The sequence below is a fragment of the Xenopus tropicalis genome, chromosome 2, assembly GCF_000004195.4.
Source record: "Xenopus tropicalis strain Nigerian chromosome 2, UCB_Xtro_10.0, whole genome shotgun sequence".
In the NCBI taxonomy this organism is placed as follows: domain Eukaryota; kingdom Metazoa; phylum Chordata; class Amphibia; order Anura; family Pipidae; genus Xenopus; species Xenopus tropicalis.
This window is the reverse complement of record NC_030678.2, coordinates 147,101,663-147,123,350: the sequence shown is the minus strand read 5'-3', so window position 1 is coordinate 147,123,350 and position 21,688 is coordinate 147,101,663. Positions and strand designations below refer to the sequence as shown.

The 21,688-nt window shown below is 41.4% G+C and overlaps 1 protein-coding gene across 1 annotated transcript; it reads right to left on the bottom strand.

Annotated features, from left to right (window-relative positions):
* Positions 1 to 883: 883 nt before the first annotated feature.
* On the bottom strand, positions 884 to 16,377 carry aaas (aladin WD repeat nucleoporin). Its single transcript, XM_002936631.4, has 17 exons — positions 16,270 to 16,377; positions 14,652 to 14,783; positions 13,380 to 13,507; positions 13,228 to 13,283; positions 12,292 to 12,383; positions 12,126 to 12,172; positions 11,839 to 11,937; positions 11,565 to 11,708; positions 9,905 to 10,025; positions 8,194 to 8,318; positions 7,964 to 8,024; positions 7,741 to 7,831; positions 6,702 to 6,795; positions 5,031 to 5,098; positions 4,859 to 4,940; positions 3,516 to 3,600; positions 884 to 2,269 (listed from the first exon to the last, which is right to left on the bottom strand). Exons 2-17 carry the CDS (start codon positions 14,772 to 14,774, stop codon positions 2,126 to 2,128), a joined length of 1,560 nt encoding a protein of 519 aa, XP_002936677.1. The 5' UTR covers positions 14,775 to 14,783; positions 16,270 to 16,377; the 3' UTR covers positions 884 to 2,125.
* Positions 16,378 to 21,688: the final 5,311 nt, after the last annotated feature.

The following is a 21,688-nucleotide window of genomic DNA, read 5'->3' as shown; positions in this document are numbered from 1 at the left end:
ACCAACCCGCTTGTTACGCTCCTCTACTGACCTGCTCCTCAACTCAACATTCCCTCTTCACACACTCGCATTCAAGACTTTGCAAGGGCTGCACCCCATCTCTGGAATTCGCTCCCACAAACTGTCCAACTTTCTCCCAATTTTTCTTCCTTCAAAAGATCTCAAAGTTTTTTCCTGACAAGTTTTTTTGACTGCGTTCCAGTTGGATACTGACCAGCAGGTGTCACCCTTGTAACAGTTCCTCCAAGGTCTTAGAGGACAAGATGAAGAGAGATTCAGAGTGGTTAAAGGACTTAGCATTTTCCTACAAAGGGGCTGAGACTACAGTACATCTAGGCTCTCATGCAGTCTTTCCTTCTCATTTGTAGGATCTGTACAAAGGGACAGAAGGATGATTTCCTTTTTGGGATGAAGGCTGGTGCTGTTCTAAGAACTGCTTTTCTCTGTGGAACACCAGAAATTGGGCAGGGCCACTGCACTACACAATCCTTTATGTAAAGCAGCAGACTGCTCTCTGAATCCTGGTCACCTAATGCGCCAGGCAATGATTCACTGTTGTTCTTGGTAGGATGGGGGATGACTGGCAGCCAGAGCAACCAGCAGCCCTAGTATTACAAGCAGAGCCTGAAATATAGAAGATAATACTTTGCCCTGCCCCAAAATAACTGCCTACCTATTTCCTCTATCTATCCAAGTAATGAATAAAGCCATTTATTTACTCAGTTTAACTGGCCTATGGGCTAATTTGGAGAAATCATGTGGACCAAAAAACATACTAATCAATCATAACTATTTTCTGAGCAGCTCCACCCCATGGAGGGATAAGCACTCCCAAACTGCATTCAATATTCAAATGGACGCTTGTTTGAAAAAAAAAGTGAAACAATTTTTATAAATTTTAATTTAAGATAAAGAATGTAAAGTTAGTAGATACAGGATTTAGAATGTTGAATCAATATGTTGCTCCTGCTTAAGGAAACCAGGACTACAGAGTAGAGAAGGTGCTTTTATTCAGCAGAATGGCCTAACCAAATACAGTATATGGCATGTGCTAGTGCATGTGTAACCCTGGCTACAGGGCCAGTAACATACAGACTGTGTTGGTTTAGGCGATTTTGCTCAATAAATGCACATTTCTGACCAGAAGTGCTCTAAGCAGTGATATCTGCCACCTATAGCTTCAGGTCTGGATTGTGCATTCAGACTCCACAGCTGCTTTAATGAGTAAGAATGTAAATGTATTCTAAAGTCTATCAAATGTTCATTCAAGTGCTTATTGAAATGGCCACACTTGGCGAATGGTAGCAAACAAGAGTAACCTTTAAACAATGGTGTACTGGATAGCACAGAGGGTTTGATCATTATATTAGAGTGTCGGCCATCTCTTTGCAGCATTTATTTTGTGAAATTGGGAGTGGTACATCATTTCCAATAGGAAACAGACTATTTTTTATGCATCCCTCAGTCATTACAATCGCTTACCATTAACAGATGTGTTTTTCTGGTAAGAGGAGGGCTAGACCAGGTCAGAGATGGTATGCCATTTAGCTCCAACATCTTGCCTTCTGGGCCATACACATGCCCTGCAAATAGTTACAATTTAACTCATATGCTCACAGCCCAGGCACACACAAAGGGTTCCCTGGGACAGGGCTGGTTCAGGGGAGCTGAAGCAAGTATTGGTAGAATAAAAACAAGATTTACTACCAAATAAAGGCTACCGTAAGCCGATAGTGTGCATAGAGGCCATAATGATGCATATACATGTAGTATTAAGTGCCTCCTGCTGGAAGAGACTTCATGGATGTCCCAGTTTTCCCCTTCAGATGTTAGAGGACTGACAAATGCATAATGTTATTTAGCACTTGGTGCTTAGCAGCTGTTACTGGTTCTACCAGTCTTGGCATTATCATTATAGGATAAGGTCTTTCCATCTGCATTTCATGCTGTCAGGGCAACAGCCCATGTATTACATTGGAAAGTAAAAGGCAAGAACTTCCTCTGATACCTGTAAATCTTTCTTACATAAAAATTATCAATGAACACCCTAAAAGACTCCTATTATGAGTAGTGTTAAGTCCTTGTTTCACATCAGTAAGTCTTATGCATTCATCCACTCCAGCACTCAGGTTTCTGTAAATAGCGTCCTGGGCTTGGCAATGCTGGTAGTGTTGCCTGGCACCACAGCACTGCTTTCTGGGCTGAAACGAGGGCACTGTGCATTCACAAAGTAGAATGGGAAATGATTGACACGGCCTGAACTCCACAGCTAAGAGAGAAAAGATAATGAATTCAGCTAACATGCATTTAAAAACTGTATACGAACAACACAATACCCAGTACCTACCCGTTCAGCACCATAATCAGCTACAGCAGTTGGCCAAAATATGTAGACCCCTGCCCATTCACTATCTCGTTCCAACACCAAGGGTATTAATATGAAGTGGACCCTGTTAGCTTCTAAAACCACCACTATCCTCTACTCTTTTGGGAAAATGTTGGGAGAATGTTGGTGGGATGTTTCCATTTACAGGCAAGAGATTTGCCATGGATATTGGGGGATCGGGCCTGGCTCACAGCTTGCATTCTAATTCATTCCACAGGTGTTGAGGTCAGGGCTCTATTCAGTCAGTCAGGTTCTTTCCATTGCCCAGTTTCAGCAAACCAACCCTGTATGGCACTTACTTACTTACTTACTCATTGTGCATTGGATTATTACCGTTCTTACCACAAAATAGGAAGCACTGAATATTTGAGACTGTATAATGTACCTGCATCGGCAATAATAGGTGTAGCTTAAGGGCCGTGACACACGGGGAGATTAGTCGCACCGCGACAATGGAGATTTCCTCGCAATGCCATCCCAGCGGCTAGAATGTAAATCGCCAGTGGGATGGCATACGCGGCGCGGTGATTTGCGAAGTCGCCAAAGTTCCTCTCAAGACAATTTTGGTGTTATCACAGCGCAGCTAATCTCCCCATGCGTCACTGCCACACACCAAAAAATTAAAGGGTTTTAAAGTATTAAAAATAAAATGTAAAGTTGTCATGTACAGGTAAAACGGATGTTTGCTTCAGAGACAATAATAGTTTACATAAATAAACTGCTGTGTAGCCATGGGGGCAGCCATTCAACTCAAGTTACCAAGAAAATAGCAGATAAGCTCTATACAATGTAATGGTGTTTTACAGATCTGCTATTAAACCTGTGTCATTTAGCTTCTATTGCTACACAGCAGCTTGTTTATACACACTCGCTAGTAGAGTTTCTGAAGCAAACAGATCAGTTTTACCAGTGCAGGACAGTAAATTTTATTACTCTTCATTTTTTAAATTATTTATTACTTTAAAACACTTAAATGTTTTGGTGCTACTGTTCCCTTAAATTGCCAGTTACAATAATGAAGAGGAGCATCCACATACTTCTGGCCATATAGCGTAACAGGAATGTTTTAGCAGCCCACTTTACACATTAGGGTCCCACGCCACCCTTACTACATGTCTAATCACCTCACCTCTGACAGGAGGGCGCCTTTATGAAAACCAGGATGAAACTGGAACAGCTGTGGGGTCTCTCCTTTTCTACCTTGGATGAAGCCACTGCGAAAAGATAGGATTGTTTTGCATGAGTATCTCAGAGGTTCGGTCACATGGTCAGCAGCTTTGGGTTGTAGTTTATTAGTCAAATATCAGGTTAATATTAGTCATTATAACATAGCATTGTAGTGAAACAGAAGAGAGCTCTGCTGCTGTTAGCCTGTGTGCATTTAGAAGCATTCTGCTATAAGAAGCCCATGCTGCTGGGCTGATTAATAATAAGCCCTAATGTACCAATGTCTTTACACTCATGCAAAGTCTCAATCCCTGGTAGGTAAGCCATATGTTAGGCACCCCCCATTATAATTACTTACCTGTTACCCTAGGTTGTTGCTCGTTAGCAGAAACTAGAATACTAAAAACTTCTTGCCTGCCAGAGCACTTGCTACCCCACACGTTGCCAGACAACACACAAAGTGTAATAGATTAAACAGTAACCCAAACACTAAATGTTTTGTACTTGGCCTTTAATTTCACTAAATCCTTCCTATGGTGAAACAGATTTCAGGCTCAGTATTAAGTTGCATAACAGGGAGTAAATGTAGCATTTCACAACACACCCACTGCCTCGGTACATAATGCCTCATTGTCTGAGCAGGCACAATTGTTAGCATACTCTTCTAGTTTTGCCAATTTTGGAAGCAAATGTGCTATAATACCCTTTGCTTTACAAATATATAAAATTAAATTATATAATTACCACTTGCTACTCAAAGGTATTTTTTCTAATATTAAATTGAATGGATAATGAGTATACAGGACCTTAAGCATCATGGCACATGGGAATTTTAACTAATAATGATGCAGTCATCTTCTGGTGCAGAATATGTTATTTTTAATGCACATTTAAAAACAAGTTACAAGCTCCTCCATCAGATATGGGCCCTTTTACAATGGATAAAATACATGGGCAGAGTATATGCCCCATGTACTATGAGTCTGTAGGGACAAAGGTGAGAAATAATTTGGACACAATTAAAGGGTTTGTAGTGCTGCAGAGACATACTCCAAGCATTTCCTGAAGGCAAACTAGAAATACAAAATATATTGTTGATGATAGCAATTTCAGTTACCAACTCATAGTACCGATCCATACCATTTCTAATGGTAACTATTAAGCTACACAATAGCTTTATTAACAGCTCCCTTATTACCCCCTGAATTATATTGTTAACTCTTCATTCATCTGGTACTCTCTTGATATATAGCTCTATGGATAGAAAATAGGCCACAAGGCCACACACATTTATTCCATATTTACCATGGAAGAAGCTCAAAAATGGGACTGTTGCGGGTCCTAAAAACAGCAATCACTGGCTGGCTTTCTTCAAACTCAGGATTTCCTGGATATTTGAAAAAGAGCATCTTAGCACTCAAGGACAGAAATACAGACACATACTAAAACAGAAAGCAAAACAGAAGATATGTAGTACCTTTTAGTAGAACTGCCAGCCTCTCTCCACTGGGGTCCCAGCACATCGACTGTATATCCCCTCCAACCCTGAAACATACACACAGTAGAAACTTGGAGACATGTAACACTATTTCCATCCCTATTCATTGGTCCCAGTAGCTGCAAGAAATATTCTTAAATTGTCCCTTTGTAGAATGGTACAACTCAAGGGTAAGGCAACTCCCACATTTATTCTCCTTAAGATGCCATTCACCGCACACCCTCTCATATTTATATATAATTTTTTTTTGGTATCTCTCTATCTGAGGTCCTGAGACACCTCTTTTGCTTGAGCCATGATACACATCCACAAATGTGTTATATGTCTTGTATAAAAAAGGGCATGGACTTTTTGCCCCTTTATAGGTCCCTGGTAAGGCCTCACCTTGAGTATGCAGTGCAGTTTTGGGCTCCAGTCCTTAAAAAGTATATTAATGAGCTGGAGAGAGTGCAGAGACTGCAACTAAACTGGTAAAGGGGGTGGAAGATTTCAAATATGAGGTTAGACTGTCAGGGTTGGGGTTGTTTTCTCTGGAAAAAAAAGGTGCTTGCAAGGGGACATGATTACTCTGTACAAGTACATTAGAGGGGATTATAGGCAGATAGGGGGTGTTATGTGTTCCCATAAAAACAATCAACGCACCAGAGGCCCCCCCCCTTTAGATTAGAGGAACGGAGCTTCCATTTGAAGCAGCGTAGGGGGTTTTTCACGCTGAGGGCAGTGAGGTTGGGGAATGCCCTTCCTAGTGATGCTGTAATGGCAGATTCTGTTAATGCCTTTAAGAGGGGCCTGGATGAGTTCTTGAACAAGCATAGTATCCAAGGCTATTGTGATACTAATATCTACAGTTAGCATTGATGTTTGTATATATAGTTTATGTATGTGACAGTAAAGATTGGTAAGTAGGTTGTGTGTGCTGGGTTTACTTGGAAGGGTTGAACTTGATGGACTGTGAGAGATCAGGCTTTGTTGGATCCCTGTTCCTTAAATAAAACAGGGTCTCTCACTTACACCCGATTATCATCCCACTGACTGAAAAAACAACAGACTCTGATTTCACCTTCAATTACATGATAATCCTAAGGATTCACTTACTTTTGACACACAGACTATTGGATCATTTTTTCACATACGCACACTTTAACAGGTATGAAACCTGGGGTTTTCCCAGATAAGAGTTCTCCATACTTTAAGAGGCAGATTTTTCAAAACATGAATTTAGAGCTTAATACATAAAAACTCACCCACATTCTATTTATTCCTATGGGATTTTTTAGAAGCGTTTTACCCATTGATAAATACACTTCTAAAAATCCCATAGTTAAAAAAAAATGTTAAACATTAAATAAACCCAATATGATTGTTTTTTTTTTTCCCCAATAAGGATTCGTTATCTTAGGATCAAAGTATAAGGCACCGTTTTATTACAAAGAAAAAGCAAATGTTTGAAAATTTCAATTAAAAAATTTGATTAAAATGGAGTTTACGTAAGATGTTCTGTTATGGGTTTCTGGATAACAGATCTCATGCCTATATTAGAATATATATATATTTCTTTTTTATTATATATTTAATAAATATATTTTTTTAAAATTTATAATATATAATCAAATGTGTATGTATGCTTCTGTCACACTTGTGATTACAGACCTGATTTCTCCAGCAGAAGTTGTGAATACGACTTCAGACACATCAGCAACAACTGTGGCACTCTGACTGCCTCCTACGCCAGCTTGCGTTTCACCTGTTGCAATAAGAAAAAAATTTTGTGTGCTGAATGTAAAATATTGCTAACTTTCCCTGGATGAGGTGTCACCAGTGTAGCACAAAACAGAAGGACAGCACATACCAGAATCTAGAAGGCACATCATTTACTGCACTCTTACCGAATTTACTGTGTTTGCTCACCTTATTTTGGCTTTCTGCCTCATTTAATATTAAAGGGTAGTGAGTGGGTACTTATGCCTTTAAAAGCATGTTTTAACGTGTTGGATATCCTAACAAGGGCATATCCCAAAATGCTGATTGAGGGTCTGACCTGTTGTAGTAAAGTGCAGAGAGTGTATGTCTCAAAATGCATTTAAGATGAATTGTTCTCAGGTTAAAAAATTTGTACTTTTGTGCACAAATCACTTATAAGGGGCAAAGTGGATATACAGCATGGTGAAAAGCTGACCCCTATTCTAGAATAACTCCTTTCTAGTGTAAGTATATGCATACTATAAAATGACTGCCTGTACAGCTAAGTGTTTCTACATTAGCCAACTGCAGGAACTAACCTGTACGTGCAGGTATCCATACCGAGTACTACTGAATGCATCTTGTGCACCTGATACACATAGCAGCTTTCACAATGAAGTTAGTTGTGCTTACAGAAGGACTGATTTGTTCCTTATAGTTGTGGGTCAGATGAAACAGCCATCACATATAGCATTGGTCAAAACACAATTATGACATAAACCATTAATTGGAAGTTTCTTAAACTTTAGTTACATTATAATTTCCCTGTGCTCTAAATGCCCTGAAACAATCGATGACCATCCCTTGCATCTTTCCATTCTCTTTATAAAGCAGTCATTCTCCAACGGCAATGGCACAGAGGAGTGATCAAAAGCATTTTGCTGCCCCTTGTTCTGTTAATCGCCTGGACCCTGCTTGTGCACACATGGATCAGGTGACCATTACTTACCCTCAGAGACAGAAAAGCACAGACTATATATTACAGACTCTCCCTTTACAGCAAAAAGAAGACGACTTCCATCGGGGCTCCAGCAACCAGTCTGAGTAAATCACATGAAAACCCAAGTAAAAATACAGCAGACTAGGCAGTTTACACATAAAATTCAAAGAAATCATTCTACTAATGAGAGTCGTCTACACTGTAACATCTAGGGGTTTTGTTTTTATTTTACCTGGCAACGACCTTGCAAAGTAGGCCAACGCTCACATGTCCACTTTTGGGTCTCCCACACCCTGCAAAGAGCAAGAGGCAAAATATGGCGATAACGAAAGCTTTAACACTGTAACCAGTACAAGTCACTGAACACTGGTACATGATGTCTGTGAGAAAAGATCAGGCTGATTGGGGGGAAGGCATGCCTTAACTGCATCCCACACTGCACCAGAGCAATGGAGTCCTCACCTGAAAACACAAGATGGAGTGGCTGCCAGAACTTTGCTTCCATCTGGAGACCAAGACAGGAAGGTAACTCCGCCACCCCCAACCCGCTGCAGGGGTATACAGCTTTCTGTGGGTACATCCCAGACCTGCAGGGTGTAAAGATTAAACCATGCTGAAGGTTATCATAACACTCACTTTATGCACAACCTTTATATTTGATCTCCAGGCCAGCCTGGCTCATGAGATTTTATTGCTTGAACCCCATGCAGCTGTACCATTACAAACCACAAAGCTGTGTGTGTGCAGATCTATCTATTTATCGACTATATCTATTTTAACAAGGAGAGGCATTGTGGAGAACACCTAATGCTGCACTTGTGTGTATATTTGTTAGCTACATTTTTTACTAGCTTTCCCGCTGCCTAATAATTTGCATATTCTACATCCAAGAGATAATGTAGATTTCCCCTTATATTTTGTGTAGGTAGGTGGTAACTCTGGGGTCATGGACATTTATGGACCTGCAACTGCCACTTCCAGGTACCCAAACATACACAATGAATCACCACCCAAATTTACTTGGCTGGCAATGCAGAGAGATACATAAATACTTGGCTGTCAGCAGACCAGATTGCATGCATCCAGTTGAAAAAGAATGAGTGGGGGTGCTAAGAAGCAACATGAGAATATTTTGAAAAGTGCTTACAATCGTTAATGGATGGTTATCCAATCAAAATGAAACAAATGTTTTTGCTCCAAGGCTACAAGTGACTGCTAGGGATTTGAATTCAATTCATTTTAGTTCACTAGAGCTCTGTTAGTGGCCACACAAGCACAATTTGCTTTGATTTGCTCAGTTGTTCTAAACTCAGATTACCAAACACGCCCCCCAGTCTAGCAGCCAGTGAAGAGATGGCATTTATGGTTCCCATAAAGACTAAGCTCTAGCTGTCTGCTTCAATTTTTTTCTCCTAACCTCCTCTCCTGAGCTCAGCTCAAACAAAGCAGAACTTTTATCAGAGACAGTTGTGCCTGTGTGAGCCTGTATTCTTGATGAAATGTATGCTGAATAAGGGTCTGTGTGTGTAGGCAGTTTGCAGATTTAAATGTATCTGATTATGTATCAGAGGAAAAATTGCCACCGGGTGAAAGCTGCTATTTGCTTTAGGAAAATGTGACGGTGCTGGCAAACGGAGGGGATATATGCAGTACAAATAACGCCATTTGGGTGGGGGAGACGTGCCAAACTGATATACATTGTAGGCAAATGTAGGCTTTACATGTCCTTTAAAATGAGCCCTCTTTTCTCAGTCACATGATTTCCTTTATACCAGATTAATAAAAGCTACATATAATAAAACCTGATTACCTTAGACAGTATACATCTTTAAGGACTGCTGTAACAAAGCTTTACACATGTTCATATTTTCCTTTCAACTAAGGCATGTTCCTTCACAAACTGCCAATATTTTCCACTGTGATGAATATAAGGAAATAAGCCATAACCAGTAGCTAACACCAATTCCCCATGCTACTGCAGATATAAATATGCAAAAACAGAATTGTATCTGGAGTATATAATTAAGGGGATTAAGCATATAATTAAGGGGATGGGGATACTTTCTCACTCACCACTGAACAAACAAGAGATTAACTACTGGAATACTTAAGATATATATTTGTGTTATTAAATGTACAATGACATCTTACTGCAGAAATCCAAATTACTTACCAACATAGCAGTGTCTACAGGTGAGGCAGAAAGCAACACTCCACCTTTGGGAGACCAGCAAACACTGGTGACTGGACTATGGCCTGGGTGTGATAGGACCTGAGCACAACCAGAGGAAGGCCTGCCAATAAATAAACCACAATGGAGATCACAGGAGAAGTTTATTATAGTTATACAAATCAGTCCCTAGACCAGTGATCCCCAAGCAATATGTTGCTCTCCAACCCCTTGTATATTGCTCCCAGTGGCCTAAAAGCAGGTGCTTATTTTTGAATTCTTGACTTGGAGGCAAGCTTTGGAGGCATACATACCATGTGTACTAACAAACAAAACCTCCTGTAGGCTGCCAGTCCATATAGGGACTACCAAATAGCCAAATACAGCCGTTATTTGGCATCCCAATTAACTTCTAGCATGCTTTCCACAGGTCGAAAATGTTGGGGATCCCTGCCCTAAACTATACTGCAAAAGCTAAATGAAGAGGTTCATACCCAGCAGTTGCAACTCTGGGCACATAATGATTTACCAGCACTGCAAGAAAGGAATCACTCTGGATTCTGTGTAACAGAGCACAGTGAGTACTTAGGGGAGGAGTTTGTGTTGAGGGCAGTGACTTTGCAGCAGCATAAATGTTAAAAAAAAACTTTAACATTCCATAGTTGCCTGGGGAATGGGTAGATGCAAAACAACAAGAAAAACTATTTTAGTTACTGCAATTACCATTATCATTTGCATTTTAGGGTCTAAAACCAGAAACAGGCACAGCATAAGGAGGGATCCAAAACTTTTAACGAGAGAGACTAATTTGGTTATGTAAGTTACAATAAGTTTGTCCAGATGCAATAACCTATAACAACCAGTCAGCAGGTAGCATTCTCACTCTTCATCTGTAGAACCATATGTAACATTAAATTACCTGTTTCAATGCAAAAATCGATACTGGTTGCTATGTGTTACTGCATCTGGGCAAACACATTGCCTTTTATTACATATGGAGGTGAGGGTTAAGCAAAACGTTAATAGACACAACTCGTCAATGGGCGCTCATAGGAACCCGTAATAGAAATAGTGCAGGTAATAGGATTATGGAGAGTAGCAGTCTTAAGGAAAGCAAGCATGAACCATTTTGTCAGTAAGTCCAAATGCTACACCATATATAAAGTATAAATATAAGTATAAACAACTGTATGCATTTAGTCACAGGATGTACTGTGACAATGATGTACCTTCATTGTGTTTGATAAATACTTAGAGTACAAGAGGGAATGGATGCAAGTGCTTTAGCAAGAAATCCCAACTTCAAAAAGCCTGCACTGTAATTATATGTATGGGGTCATGAACAGAAACAGGAGGTAGCAATTTAGATGCAAATCTTAATCTTGGCTCGTTCATTGGAAGGCACCAAGCAAAAGTTGTTTTAGAAGTGTTCTAGGAAGTATTCGTTCTACAGCCAAAAAAAATAAAAACAATCTCAGGTATGTCGCAGCTGTGCTGCCATAGAATCTGTAGAGAAAAGACATCCCATAGACTTGATCCGAAAGACCAGTTCTGGAGTCTATTCATCAGTTGATCTGAATATATCAGCCCACTGCACCAACTGACTTTCACTCTCCTTCATACTCACAGTGAATCACTAAGAACTCAAATGAATTAAAGTTACCTTGTTGATAGGGAAGTGGGGTCCACGTGCCACACCAGCACACAGCTTTGGCAGGCCACAGCAAGGACAGATGCACACATGGGCTTCCAAGCCATACTTGCCACATCCTTCTGTAGGCGATGCTTCAGTGTGGGGATAGTTGGGCTGCAAATTAAGTAAACACAATGAATTCCTTCAAATCTATAGCACATTTACCCATTAATTATTGCATCTGATACCAAAGCCAAACATCTCCTTACAACAAAGTATATACCTATATAGTGCTACCTCTTACCTGCCTGCTGTGTAGATTCGGATGGAGTCATCTAACAAAGCCAAGGCAAACTTGTTTGTGTGGGGATGCCATGCAAATGCACGCAATGGAGAGTCAGCCCTTAAACATCAGACAGAACACAACAAGATCTGGTTAAGGTTAGAAGTAAGTGTGTTTGGACACAAGAACAAAATAGTAATTTACTGAAATAAAAGGTACACATCAGGTGCATATCATGGTCTTACCCAAGACGACTGAAGAGTAAAGCAAATAGAACATTGTAATGACAGGAGAAGGTGTGAACTCACCAGTCAAGAGCTTGAGAAAACTCAGCAGTGAGGTCCTCACTCTTCATCTGTGGAGAGAAATCAAAGTTGGTAAATGTATTATGCTGCTGAAGGGATAAGCTCTAGTGAGAATGATAAAATATGAGTAACAGTGCAGAAATAATGACTTGTATGGCAGTTTACTTACTGTAAGGTGTGGAAAGAGAGACCCATGCAAAGAGGAGACTGAGCGGCACACCGCAAGGGAACAGCGTGCAACATGGCACAACCAGGGGGGAACTGTTGGAAAATAAAGCAGGATCAAAACAATTATTAATAAGGGGAATCAATACCTCCCCATGGGCATCTCTGACCATGCCTCTCTAAAACTAACCTTAGAACTGCTTCAAGCAAGCAAGTATAAAGACTTAAAGTTACTGGACACTTCTGTATAAAGTGTCTGCGACACTCACATGCTCAGTGCGCTCTGAGCAGCTGTTGAGAAGCTGAGCTTGGGGGTCGTCGGAAATTATAAATCAGAAAATGATGTTTGTCTGTCATATAAGCTGATCCTAATGGGCTGATGATTAAAGTCTGATGCTAACAGCACTGGTTTTCAGAGCTGCCATGCACTAATTATTTGTGTTTATTACTAATCAGCCTTATATTGTGATATTTATATCCTATATATACAGTATATTGTGAGTTGGTCCCTAAGCTCAGTAAGTGACAGCAGCACAGAACATGTGCAGTGAATCAGCAGAAAAGAAGATGGGGAGCTACTGGGGCATCTTTGGGGGGCACAGATCTTCCCTGCTAAAGGGCTGTGGCTGGTTTGGGCTGGTAGAGAAGCACAAAACATAATTTACAACATTTCTAGCCTACGTCTTTAGTTAGGTTTTAGTTCTCGTTTAAACCAAATATTCTTTGTGCTCCATGTCAAGAACTTGACATGACTCACCCATGGATAATTTCAGAAATCTGCCTCCATGATAGAAGTAGCTGACCAATGAAATTTTGATATACAGTATAAGCAGCACAGTATTAGAAGTCACTGGCTTTTTTGGAAGGATTTTTCAAGCAAATATAAAGGCTTATACCCAGCATAAGTCACTGGACATCAAAAGGGTCAAATATCACATACCTTCCTCCTTGGAGTTAGACATCTCCTCCAGGAAACCAGCAAGTCCCACATTATGCCTGAAACAAAACGGTAAGGCTTTTTTGAAGACCATAAGGGAACACAGTTAATGCCAGGGGTGGTGTTATATAAAGGGCACAAGAAACTGTACCAACCATGCATTCAAACAGCGCTTCCAGATCGACTCTTTGTGATGGATAAAAGCTGTTTTACTTGACAACTCCATTCGGCCAGGAGCCTTCACTGCATCAATAGGTATAGTAAGCTCTGGAATATTTACCAACTGCAAAACAAATAACACTTGGTGTAAAGGAGTATGATCACTTTACCTTTGTGCAGAGAATATTTTTCGAGTTAAATAATCCAATTCATATATAATTCAAAGAGAAAAAATCCATGCTAGCAGCATAATGGAAAACTTTTTTAAAGGTGAAACATACCCCCACCCCCATCTTGACATTGGCTCATTTAGTTGAGATTACACCAAAAAAAAAAAAAGCCCAGAAAATACTTCCAGAAATATATATTTTTTTCTTTAAACATACCCGATTCCATAGATAAAAGTAAACTATGATAGTTTGTAACTGGCCATTTCCCCAACCCCCTTAGGCCAGCAGTGTCATGCAAACCCTTTCCTAACTTTGCTATACATAGAAATCATGGATTTTGGGGTATTCAAAGAAGCTATCCTCCAGCCAAGATTCGTTTTTACACAGTTGTGGGAACTGAAGTCTGTACTGGTAGACAGATGAATTTTGCTACGTGGTTTCAATGGTAGGGACAAGCCATAAGAAGAACAGAATGGCCAGACAGATCAGTTTTATAATATTTTGCAATTAACACACTGTAAAGTTGTTTTTATCAATATGCAAAATTAAATTGTTCCCATTATTTGGGTTTAAGACATCACACCTGTAGCAATTCTTTTCAAATGGAGTGACTATAGCTTTTCCTTTGTTTTCATTTCAAAGCAATATTAATCGGGTAACTGAAATATTATCTTTATTTTCTCTCCTAGTGTTACGGACTTTATATTAGTCTTGTCTGAGCTGCCATAGTACAGGCATGCAGTCTCAGTGTCACCTTTTTTCAAAGCTAGGCTTTCAGAAATAACTAGGAGAGCAACTAGCTATTTTTACCATACCATGCTGCTTTGGCCTTTCTAAATGGGACAGATTCAGTAAGGGAACAATTGCTCTATAAATATGACAGACTCTCAGTATGGGAACCATTGCTCTAAAGCACATAGAACAGGACTGTGCAACTGCAAGCCTGAAGATGTATATGGCCCTCCAAGGGATCTTTGTGGCCTACCTATAGCCTACACTTCCACAGACTTCACTTCAAAAAAGTATGGTCTGCAAACAAGCATATTTAATAATCAGCCTTCTATGTGAGAGAAGTTGGACAGTACTGACAGGTCTTACCGCAGACTGGAAAGAGGGCGGTGGATTGTCAAACCCTGTCCCGGCCACCATCTCATTGTTATATTCATAAAGTGGCACCTGATCTCCATTAAGAGGAGGAGGGAACAGATCAAGGGAGCACATCCTGAGACTCTAAAAAGGCAAAGAATGTGTTAGTACATATAAACAGGATATACACAGACATCAAAGGTGCTCATTCAAGAGTCTGCAAGACAAACTCCACCACATTAAACAAATTCTATCAGTTAAGTTGAGAGAAAGGAAGCCTGGGGATGGCATATTTTATTTTTTTAGTAGTAACTATATAGAATCACTGGCAATACTTGGAAACTTGGCACCTATAGTGCTTCTACTATTACAGTATCTAGAAGAACTAAGTCTAAAACAACTGGAGTTTTTTCTTGATTCTACTATTCCTTTTCCTTTAAATAGGGAGTTCAAATGTGTCAACGTCCGCATATCTGGTTTCTATTTCTAATGTGGATTTTTTTTTTTCAACAAAAAACATTAATTTCTCATTTTGCGTCTAAAATATTGCCCACCCAATGAGCTGGGCTTCCGCATTCCTATTGGGCGAATGGCCAGGCGCAGAGATCGCCAGCTGCGCGCCAGTAAAAGATAGGGCACCTTCAGCCCCACTGCACTTGCCCGGTCCCCTCTCTGCCCAATTGCATACTATCAGTCATTACAGATAAACAGAATCCCCTATTATGTGATTTGGCTGAATCCCAAACCATATGCGAAGGGAAAAAAAAAAATTGCCATTAACTTTATGTGAGTTTGTAGGGATGGAACATGCACACTGCCACATCTCTCCCTCATGCTAACAAATAGCCTGGCACTGATTTTGGACAATAACATGCACGGATATTCTCAGCTCAGAAGGCAAGCAGCAAAGCACTTGAAACTGCACTGAATGGACTGAATTATTATCCCTCTAAATTTAAAATGAAACCGGCTGTAAAGCCAGGGAATGGAGCTGCTGCACAAACACACCTTATAACCCGGACACCAGCAGGTTGCACACAGACAGCCCCAGGCACAGTGTTACCTCCTACTCCTCACTTACCTGCAGCAAGGTTGCACACAGACAGCCCCAGGCACAGTGTTACCTCCTACTCCTCACTTACCTGCAGCAAGGTTGCACACAGACAGCCCCAGGCACAGTGTTACCTCCTACTCCTCACTTACCTGCAGCAAGGTTGCACACAGACAGCCCCAGGCACAGTGTTACCTCCTACTCCTCACTTACCTGCAGCAAGGTTGCACACAGACAGCCCCAGGCACAGTGTTACCTCCTACTCCTCACTTACCTGCAGCAAGGTTGCACACAGACAGCCCCAGGCACAGTGTTACCTCCTACTCCTCACTTACCTGCAGCAAGGTTGCACACAGACAGCCCCAGGCACAGTGTTACCTTCTACTACTCACTTACCTGCCGCAAGGTTGCACACAGACAGCCCCAGGCACAGTGTTACCTCCTACTCCTCACTTACCTGCAGCAAGGTTGCACACAGACAGCCCCAGGCACAGTGTTACCTTCTACTACTCACTTACCTGCCGCAAGGTTGCACACAGACAGCCCCAGGCACAGTGTTACCTTCTACTCCTCACTTACCTGCCGCAAGCCCAAGTCCTCTGTGTGACACGGATTCACAAACCGCGCTTGTCTTGCCGCTACATCATTTCCGGGCTACTTCCTCAATACGCCACACCCATGGCTCAGCGCAACGCATTGTGGTCTTTGTAGTTCTAGTTCTACAAATTCTGCGCCGCTGTACCTTCCAGGTGATGCGCAACTTTAGTCAGGTTTTGTACCAGTTAGTCAGGTCTTGTCAAAGTGTGTGTTGTGTGGAGTATCTCCGTTCATTTCAGAATTATTTGGTAATTTAAAGCTGCTTTTCAAAAGCTATTAAATACCAGGGAATTCCCTACCACTGATTTGAACTGAAGAAGCCACTGGGATGAGTGGTGAAACGTTTTCAAGAAAAATTCAGAAAAGTCCAGTTGTTGGCGTTATTTTCAGTAATGGTTTGTAGCTGGACACGTTATAGCTTGTGTTGGTATAAGGCAGTGTCGGACTGGGAACCCAGGGGCCCATCAGAAAACCTTAGACCCTAGACCTGCTTTCCAAACTATTTTTCTTCACCCAAACTCTTTATTCTCCTAGTCTCTTTTATTTACATGCTAGTGTCTATTCTTCCATCTATTTCTCCTCTTTCTTCCCATTCAGAAATAGGGAATGACCATGAAGTAGGCCAAATGGTCAGGAGCAGGAGGGCCCACTGACACCTGGGCCCACCGGGAGTTTTCCTGGTATCCTGGTGAGCCAGTCCGACACTGGTATAAGGTGAAGCACACTGTAAGGTGCGGTAGTGTCCCCTTTGTATTGCCAGTGTAGTTTATGGTATATTTGCTGTGGGGAGTTCATGACTTCATGTAATCTTAAAGGAGAAGGAAAGGCTAAGTCACTTGGGGGTGCCAAAATATTAGGCACCCCCAAGTGACTTTAATCGCTTACCTTGTACCCCGGGCTGGTGCCCCTGTTAGGAGAAAACCGCACCAGCCCGGGGTACCTGCAGCGAGCGCTTCCTCCTTCCTTTCTGAAAATGCCAGCGGTCGGCGCATGCGCAGTAGAGTTAAAAGCAGACTTTTCAGTTAAAGTTCGGCTTTTCACTCTACTGCGCGCGCAGGGAACCCGGAAGGAGGAAGCGCTCGCTGCAGGTACCCCGGGCTGGTGCTGTTCTCTCCGTACAGGGGCACCAGCCCGGGGTAGAAGGTAAGCGATCTAAGTCACTTGGGGGTTCCTAACATTTTGGCACCCCCAAGTGACTTTGCCTTTCTTTCTCCTTTAACAAGAACAAAAGTGTAAAAGCAAAGGCCTTATATATGTATGAAGTACTCACCGACATTTGAAAATCCAAAAGAGGCATGCCACCTAGCTGGGTATTTTAGCTGCCTGGCTGTTAAAAATGATGCTCGATTCCAATGTTATAAATAGGGAGGAACTATAAAACATAGGAAGGATGTAATTTCTAGAAAATGTGGCAACCCTAGATGCAATTATGTGAGTGAAGCACACCATCACAAATTTTGGCACACTTTGTAGCAACACCCCAATAATAGCATGCCCAGTTAACATAAACACACCCCTTTTACATGGTTGGAACAACAACAAACTATGGTGCCATAATTTATAAAATTGTGCCCCCAGCATTTCATGGCACAGTGGCCCTCCAACCACCAAATGACAACACGCTTGTGACCCCTATGAATTTCATGACTAATACAGTGGTCGCCTCCCAAGCATTTCATCACATAAACACTGCACGCCTGTGCCCCATCAGCATTCCCCGCCCCCTCGGGGCCCCCTGTGCCCCCTCGTCTGTAGGTGCTTTATATAATGGCAGCATTGTCACAGCCACTTGCAAGACTGTGACAGACAGACATAAGAACTGTACATTTAAGTGGCAACCCAGGGAAAAGGACTGGGTGCCAAAAATCAGCATGGTACATTTAAGAGGTATGTCAATGCACCTGTTGCACCTACTGCACCTATGTCTGCAACAGTAGCATTGCATTTCACAACTGCTATTCTGTGCCATAGAATCTATTGTACTGGCATAAAAGTACCATCATTCTTATTAGTACAGTTCCATGCTGTGGGTTTATTGGTAATATGTGACATGGCAAGATCTAAAAGCCTGTGGTACTTAAAAAGACACGTAAAATAAAAAAATAAGGTTGAGGGGGCACCAGTTTTTTTTTAAGAAATCTAATTATACTATTTGGAGTTAGTAGTGAAGTATAAATCCAACGATCATATAAAAGTTTACACTTGACCCAATGGGGCTCTATGAATGGGTGAGTGTCACTTGTTATATGGTGTTTTGCATGGGAACATTGCTGCCTTTATCTTGGAGATAATCAGATGCCGCCTGTAAGTGCCAATTATCAGAACATAGTGTAAAGGCTACCGGGTCACATCCCTTGATTTAGTAAGCAGCCACCAGGAGGTCAGTAGTGAGCTCAATGCTATTACATCTCAGCTTCTCTCTATATTAGAGAATAAATCATTATAATTATCAGTCCTATAACATTGATTTGAATGGCAGTGTAATATCACTACCAAGAATACTAAGGAATTACACAGAAAAAATAGGATAATTTATACTATTGGTTTCCAGAGAGAGAGTACAGACAATCATGACACAAATATAAAGAAGTGACGGTACCAAAGAGCTTCTTTGCCTTTATAAGCCTTGCAGTATACATCTTATTTACCTTGCACTGCTTTTCCATTGTATGTGGCAGTAGTAAGCGCTATTTACTGCACCACGTGTCCACTGGAAGTGCTGCTTTACCACAGAGGAAACAATTTAATTAACTGGCGACAGAAGGACCAGCCACAAAACCCTTGTTGGGAGGAAAGAGAGTGAGAGGAGGCGTGCCCAGGGCACCCAAGGCTCCGACTGCTTCTGTATCTACCAAAACACACATACGCTCTTTCCAAGAGAGCCACATGAACTGACCTTGGAAATGTTACACCAGGCTGCACCATAATAATCATTACCTTCTGCTAAGAACACTACTTCCAAGAGGACAGACAACCAGCCATTCCCCTCTATCAGCAATGGAAGATATGTTTATCTAATATCAGAATGTCAAAGCATTGACCTCCAGCTGTTGGGAACTATACGTCTGAGTAATGGGAGTGGCTAAGGATTCTGGGATTTATAGGTTATTGGTCATTTAAAATCTAATGTGAAATGTACATATCCAATTAGAAAGATAACCACCCAGTAAAAGTACATTTGCTGCCAATATTATTGGGTACCTGGGGCCGCCATACTCCTTGCTCTCCTGAGGCAAGATAAAAGATCATCATTGGTCTCAAATTAAACTGAGTGGCTAATTAATCATGGAATAATGCTAAGTGCAGGGTCAGACAGGGGTAGTGCAGTGTCCACCAGGACAGCTGCCCCAGGGCCCCCCGCATCCCCTCAGGGGCCCACGCAACCCTCTTCCCCCTGAGTGCACTTACATTATACTTATCTTAGGGGCAATCAGGGGAGGGAGCTCAGCAGGGGAGCGCTGGCAGGGATCGCGTCAGACCCTGACTGAGTGCTTTTGTGACTATGCCTAGAAATGTATTTTGTACTAGGCAGTCTCTCAGATAAGGGAGTCCCCTTATATTACAGAGGAGGAAAAACCATACACAGCTTTTGCTATTTTCAAAATCTATAATTAGTTCAAAGTCAGCAGAAAAAATGGAACTGTCTAATTATATAACAAGGCTGAGTATACAGCAATGTTACTAGACCAAGAAAAGCTGTGGGTCTATGAACTGCCCAGGAGGAGACGGTATTAGTAACTTTCTGCCTCATTTTGTAGTAACATTCATTGCCTGTTAACAGACCAATGGCAGTAGGGAATGCTTATAATCAGTGAGGTAACTAGGTGTTACTGGTCCCTCTGCTTATTTAATTAAGGGCCCCAAAACATTAGTAAGTTGACCTATTCTACCAAGGTATATGGAAATTTCTTATTAATAAGGGCCTTGCTGGGCTCTCTACACTACTGGCCCCCTCTGCAATCGCAGGGTCAGCTTCTTCTGTAGTTATGCTGCTGCTTATAATGGTGACTGTTATGCTTCTAGAGTCATCTTTTTGTACCTTAAGGGAAAGGCATTTTGGCAATTTATTGCCAATAGATTGGCCACAATAGTGCAAGCTAGAACACTATATTTATTCTGCAGAAAGCTTTACCATACCTGAGTAAACAGCATTAGAAGCTCCCTCTGTTTGTTTAAAGGAGAACTAAAGGTAAAAACTAAGTAAGCTTTATCAGAAAAGTCTATGGAAATACAGCCATATGCACTCGCAAAAAAAGCTGCAATGAGTGCTCTTTGGTATCAGACTTCCACTCCTTTAGGGCTCCTTCAGGTTTGGGGCACAAGTCTGCTCAGTTGTCTCCTCTCTCCTTTTCCCCCTCCCTTCTCCTGCTCCCCCCTCCCATAAGAATGCATAAGAACTCACTCCCCCCTCCCTTTGGAATGTTTGATCTGAACTACCAACCACTAGAACTGCAGCAGGAAGCTAGGAGGACCAAGCTAAAATGGCAGCTGCTATCTTAATCAAACAGAGGGTATGGTAAAGCTTTATACAGATTAAATATAGCATTCTAGCTTGCACTATTGTGACTAATCTATTGGCAGTAAAATGCCTTTCCTTCTCCCTTAAGATAGCAGCTACCATTTTAGCTCAGTCTCTGTGCTGCAGATCTGGCTGCTAGTAGCTCAGATTATACAGCACAGTTAGAAGGAGGAGAGAGAGGTGGGAGGAGCAAACTAAGCAGGCTCATGCAGTGCCCTAAAGGGTTTTCTGAGAGACGGAAGTCTGATACCGAAGAACATGTGTACACGAAAGAAGAAAATAAATCCTGTGTTTCTTTTGAGGACTCAGCTTTTCTGTGAGTATTTATGGTTGGATTTATATAGACCTTTCTGATAAAGATGACTGTGAAGATTTTCATTCATCCAAGTCATGGTATATCTAGTATAAATAAATCTAAAGCTTGGATTAGCCAAGTAATCACTGAAGACATTTCACTACTCACCCTAGCAGCTTCTTCAGTTCAATTGACTGGTATAGGAAGTCCTCAGCATATGTACTCTTCCACTAATCAAATCACAATGGCACATTGTAACTCTTCAGAGAGATGAGACCTGAAACTCACAGAGGTGTGAATGCTGAAGCCGGGTTGGGTAGGGTTAGGGTTGGGAGCGGGTGGGTTAGAGTAGGGTGCAGGTCGAGGTGTTCTCGAAAAAAGAAAAAGCCGATGCTGAAAAAGATGTAAAAAACTTGAAAACTTGAAAAAGAGAACCAGCATCAAAAAACCCAAACCTCTAAAGTTTTGAAGCAAACGAAGATCTTCCAGGAAAGGGATATCTGCCATTGACTTCTACATGATCTCGACAAGTTTTAGATGGCGAATTGTCGGATTTTGAATTGTCACATAATAAATCTTGGAAAAAT

Excerpts from the sequence above, each read along its gene's own strand:
- aaas (XM_002936631.4), bottom strand. The coding sequence starts at position 14,774 with ATGTGCTCCCTTGATCTGTTCCCTCCTCCTCTTAATGGAGATCAGGTG. Across the intron at positions 12,173-12,291 it reads CTCTCTTTCCACACCTTACA|ATGAAGAGTGAGGACCTCAC; the intron begins GTAAGTAAACTG and ends TTCTCTCCACAG. Across the intron at positions 6,796-7,740 it reads GTGCTTTTCTGTCTCTGAGG|GTGAAACGCAAGCTGGCGTA; the intron begins GTAAGTAATGGT and ends TTATTGCAACAG.